General features: G+C 43.6%; 1 protein-coding gene across 3 annotated transcripts in view; it reads right to left on the reverse strand.

Moving 5' to 3' along the window:
- Positions 1-1,261: 1,261 nt before the first annotated feature.
- pde4d (phosphodiesterase 4D, cAMP-specific) overlaps positions 1,262-5,368 on the reverse strand; it is a 96,577-nt gene continuing 92,470 nt past the window's right edge. For all 3 annotated transcript variants that reach the window (XM_053420257.1, XM_053420258.1, XM_053420259.1), the window contains exons 12-15: positions 4,980-5,134; positions 4,697-4,819; positions 3,758-3,940; positions 1,262-3,668 (exon numbers count right to left, since the gene is read on the reverse strand). In XM_053420257.1, coding sequence (XP_053276232.1) covers positions 3,135-3,668; positions 3,758-3,940; positions 4,697-4,819; positions 4,980-5,134 — 995 coding nt within the window. In that variant the 3' untranslated portion in view covers positions 1,262-3,134. The remainder of the gene's footprint in view (positions 3,669-3,757; positions 3,941-4,696; positions 4,820-4,979; positions 5,135-5,368) is intronic.

Below are 5,368 nucleotides of genomic sequence, written 5' to 3' on the forward strand. Positions count from 1 at the left end.
AATATAGAAACTACAATCAGGATTCCTGAAAGTCTCCTCGTGGTGTCATCTCTTTAAGCAAGCTAGTCTCTGTATCAAAGACAACAAGAAGCCAGTGATTAGGCAGAATCAACCCATGCTTTTATTTAATCCATTGCATATAAAAAAATGTTTTTTTTCCTTTTTCATTTGTTTTTTACATAAAGTTGTATGATCTACAGTGCTATCCAATAGACTGCAATTAACAAGGAATCCATTAAAATAACATTTTAATTGTCCTGTGAAACTTCCAGACAAGTTGGCATTCTAAAGACATAACCCAAAAAATAATTGTCCTGAAGACCTTTTTAAGTTACAGTTTGTGTTTTCCTTTCATACCATAAAAAAATAGAACACATAATGAGAAAAAAACCCACTGTTTCCATTGGTCCAGGGCTGTTTAGAATCTACAGTATGTGTGTCAAAATAAGAGTCCCTCTCTTGTGGGACAATGATGTCACCCCCCCCCCCCCCCCCCCCCCCCCAATCCCACCCTCCAGAACCCCCCGTCCCCTTCACTACACAAATATACTAAACCCTTCTCCTTCTCCAGGCAGAAGGATGTCAGTGGTTTTGGATATTGCAAGTTATGCGAGTGGAAGTATGGGCCGAGCATAGATAAGCAACACACCGTCAGTGTTTCAGCCATAATTAATGCAGCAGTGGCTGAACATGCAGATGTGTCTCAAAGCCTCGGTGCTTCACGGTCCAACTGCACACTCCCATAGCACCCCATTCAGTGTTTGTAGCTGTGAAACAACCGGGGCGGATGTGGACAACCCTGCAGCAACTTTGCACACAATCGACGAAAGGGGCAAAGTTACTCCCACGTTGTCCACATCCAACCTGCTGAGTCAAGTCTTTGAGCGTATAGTGGCGGGGTGTAAAGGAGGCGTGAGTTGTTGCGACCAGGTCTACAGCAAACGGGACTCTTCCACATCCAGCTATCGGCCACACGTCACTCAAGTAGTAAATCTCTGACTTGCAGTTGACCTGGATCTCTGCACTGACGACGTATTTTTCCCACCCAGTGCCACACTTTTTGATGCAAAATTGTGTTTGGCTGCAAACACACACACACACACACACACACACAACAGGAGATCAGGCCAACCCAAGCCAGGAGATTCACTAATGCAGCAAAAAGAGAGAACTAGAAAATAAAAATAAATCAAAAGCTTAAGTAAATAACATGTGTTGAATTTAAGGCACAGCCCATGGGCCAAGGAACAGCTTCTTTAAAAAAAAAAACAATTTGGCTTTCCCCCTCTCTTCACTGAGCTAGTTCTCAGATGAGCAACATGTCGATGGATCTTTTCTTTTTTACGCTGAATCTCATGTGTAATAAACATTCTCTCAACAAGAGGTACGTAAATACAGCCACACCATCACCAAAAGGGATGATAAGAATCAACCATTTACAACAAACGGCATTATGATAGTAATAACATTAATAATTATATAGTATATACAGCACAATAAATATATGTTTGTAAACAGCGATAAAACCAGAAATCTTTTTTTTTATTACAGGTAAGGGCATCGGGTGAGGATGAAAAAAAAAAAGAGAGAAAAAAATCTTGGCACAAAATGAAAGTTTAAATAAAAAGTTTTGAAATGACACAAAATAAAAAGAAGCACTCATAATAAAAAAAAAGCAATGTGCAGATTTTCTAGTCTTTTTTTTTTCTTTTCGTTTTTTATCCTTTTGTTGATTTTCTATAATTTATGTACAAGTGAGAAAGAAACCTATATTTGGGTATTTTAACTGGTAAGCCTGTACTGGTTTATGCTACAGTGAGATATTTACTGTACCAACTTTATATTGCAAAAAAACAAACAATTCGACAAATAGAAAAATATAGCAATAAATAATAGTTACTTGCAGACACTTGGCCGAGTTGTAAGACAGCATTGCTCAAGAATGCATGAGTGAGTGTTTTGGCGTGTTTAAACGTATAAAAAGAATGAAAGTGGTGATATATGAATATATCAGTGCATTAGAGTATCTACGTAGAGGAGAATCTCGTGTGACGACCACGCAATGAGGCTGATTGTCTTTTCGAAAACAAAGACAGCCATTGAGTTTAATGTTGTGATGGAAAAATTAAATGTAAAATCAAAATCTAAATTAGGGAGATTAAAGAAAAAAAGAGGAGGCTGAAGACGAGCGGGTGTGAGGCTGTTGGTGACGCGCACGTCAAATAAAATGTGCGAGGAAAATTAAAGAAAGGAGAATAAAAGGCTTTGATAGCATTGGTATAAAATCACCCAGTAATTTTTTTTCTATTATTATGATACTATTTCTGTATACTCGGAGCACTAATCAAGCGTCTAAAAAGAAGGTGCTTTTTGTATTTCTCCCCGGAAATAAAGTTCCTCGCTAACAAAAGAAAAAACCAAGGACTTGCGAAAGTAAATTCTAGAAAATATCTGACTCTCACATACAGTACAATAAAAAAATGAAAGAGGTCTAGGACAGCGTCGATGGCTGTTTAGATTTGAGCTTTGTGTCAGTCAGGATTTCAAGGAAGACAACCACATCAGAGATGTGTCTTGAAAAGCTCCCCCAGTGTGCTGCAGCTTTCGTCTCCGCGGCGCCTTTCAGCAGGAACGCCAGGAGAGCGCCTCCTAACTTGTAGCGTGGAGGAAATGACCTAATGGAGAGGGAGATTCTCCTTGAACACACCGGTAACGTCCGTGTGGAGTATGGGCACTTGATAAAAAACACTGCAAAACTTTCAGGCAAGGCTGAGACGAAGCGGAGGGAAGGAAGATGTGATGTCATGTGTCTGAACTGTTCATCCGTGTGCTAAATGCAAAGATTGTAAAGGGGGGGGGGGGGATAGAATTGAAATACAGACACACCTCTTCAGTACGAATGGGAATGGAAAGGTGTTTTCCTGAGTGCAAAAAAACTTGAAGAAGTACCGGTGGGCGTGTCTGAACAAAGCTGACGGAGGAGTGGCCAAGGTGGAGAGCAGCGAACGCTTTGGAACCATAAACATAGATGTATAAAAAACACAGACAGACTTCACACAACCCAAAAAATATTCTATAAATAATCATCTGTAATTACTAAGAAGAACAGTTAATCAGGTGCTGTCTATAAACTGCTATGTGTCGGGGGATTTCTCCTTGTCCTCCTCATTCTCTTCCACCTCTGCTACCTTTTCCTCCGCCACGCACGATTGCGAGCAAGGTGTTTTCTCCCCTTCCGCCAACTCCTCCTCCTCCTCCTCCTCCCCCACCTGTTCATCCAATGGAATCTCAGTGGATTCAGAGTCCTGCGTGCAGAGTGTTTTAGAGTCAGTACAGCTGTTGTCATCCTCCTCCTCATCCTCTTCTTCTTCCTCCTCCTCTTCCTCTTCCTCCTCGTCCTCCTCCTCCTCTGGCTGGCTGCCACTGTCTTTCTCAGTGTCCGACTCCCCGTCCTCCTCCAGGGTGAGCTCAAACTGGAACTTGTCCCCTCCTGGGGGTCGACTGCCATCCTCAGGGTCGTCCAGTTGAGGAGACGGACTCTGGGGGATGGTGCTTTGGTACCACTCCCTGTTGTCTTCCAACGTGTCCAGGATGTCCTGGGCATCCGGGTGAACCAGGTCAGCCCACGTCTCCCACAAAGGGTGAACGATATAGTCTATGAAACCAACCTACAAGAAACAAAATAGATCATTCAGTGCTTGTCCTAGTGCAGATGGCATAAGCATGAACAGCATATCGTTGTGTCCGTGTTCACTACCTGGCTCTTTTCTACTGAGGCATTGTGTTTGTCACACATAGGGCTGATGTCCATGCCCCGCTCCCTCTCCCGATCACCCTGGCAGAAGAACTCCTCCATGATGCGGTCCGTCCACTGCCGGTACAGCTGCAGGGGCTTGGTGGGGTTGCTCAGGTCCGCACAGTGCACCATGTTCTGGAGAACCTGAGTAAGACAAGCAGCAAGGTGTCAAACACAGAACCAAGGGATGCCACATGTTCCGTTATGTAAGGTACGCTGAAGCACAAGGGCTCGCCCGAAGCATAATTAACATGAGAGGGTGGCCCTGGACGCAATTATCTGCTCGAACCCGACTGAGAGAAAAACTAACCAATGAGAACCCGACAGGTTTTCAGTTTTTACTCTCCAATCGAGAGACCAACATATTCAGTGATTACAGGATTTTGTGATGTAAAAAAGTCAAGTAGATGACCCGGCAGATGTGACCATTCCAAAATTGCAGTAATCGCTCAACGGGTCTCGACGGGCTCTGGTTGGGTCTTCACCCAAGTGGGCTGAAACTTGGCTGCAAGAGCCCCAGCTCCCCAGCTCCCCAGCACAGCCCCGCAGTGGGAGCAGTGGGAGCTGGAGCAGCAGCAGCATCCTTCCACAATGTTGAGTCAACGTTTAGAGGTGTCCCGGGGGTCTCCGCCTCGACGATCAGCATGTTTATGCGGCCACTTAGATGTCTGACGGGTAGCAGCAGCGACGGGCTTAAGTGACCCACCTCAAGTGAAAAATATCAAGCTAAACTTCTGCAAGAAGTGAGTGTCACTAGATACTTTCAGCACCATAAGGATTTTGCTGTAAGTTTCTGCAGATTACCAAGTGCAAACTTTTGTATACAAAAAAATGAAACAGAATCAAGAACACAGTGATATGGAACTGGGTGCAGATTTCTTCCAGCAGCTGTATTCTGACCTGTATCCTGTCAGAGTAGTTGTCCAGCAGCAAAACACCCGAGCTGGTCACCTTCTTAGTTTCCACCATCGTTTTCAGATCGGCCAGTAGATTCATGTGCTTCGACATGTCTGTTGCTAGAACCTTCGGACACCAAGAAATACGACATTAGCGTCACAAACACAAGATGTAAGACATATGGTATTTTAAAAAGCTTTAAATGTAGAGTCTTTAAAGTTCCACTCTACAGTATCACTAGTTCCCTTCCCTAGGAACCTCACAGAGGAGGCGTCGTTTAACTTACGATGTCAATGACCATCTTTCTCAGTGATTGTCTTTGTTTTTTGGTCAGGTTTTGGAAGATGTCACAGTTCTCATCTTGTAGGAGCTTGAAACCAACTGCTAGGTGGTGGTTCTCCAACACGGACGAGTCGTTGTACATCAGCGCTAGTTCCGAATCTGCAGGGAAAAAACGAGAGGGCTCCTTTTAGTTTGAGGAATAGTGTTTTTCTTTGGGGTTTTTTAAAAACTGATTTAAAAAAAAAAAAAGATATTGACAGTATTTGTGTATTTTCTGCCCATTTGCAAAAAGGGTTGACTCTTCAACAGAACCAGGAGCTAATTTTCTCTGCCAATAGCCCTGTCCTCATTTTCAACACGATGCATCCAGCCCTCGCAGGAGAAAGCCCCAGC

This window comes from Pleuronectes platessa, chromosome 4 (assembly GCF_947347685.1).
Source record: "Pleuronectes platessa chromosome 4, fPlePla1.1, whole genome shotgun sequence".
In the NCBI taxonomy this organism is placed as follows: domain Eukaryota; kingdom Metazoa; phylum Chordata; class Actinopteri; order Pleuronectiformes; family Pleuronectidae; genus Pleuronectes; species Pleuronectes platessa.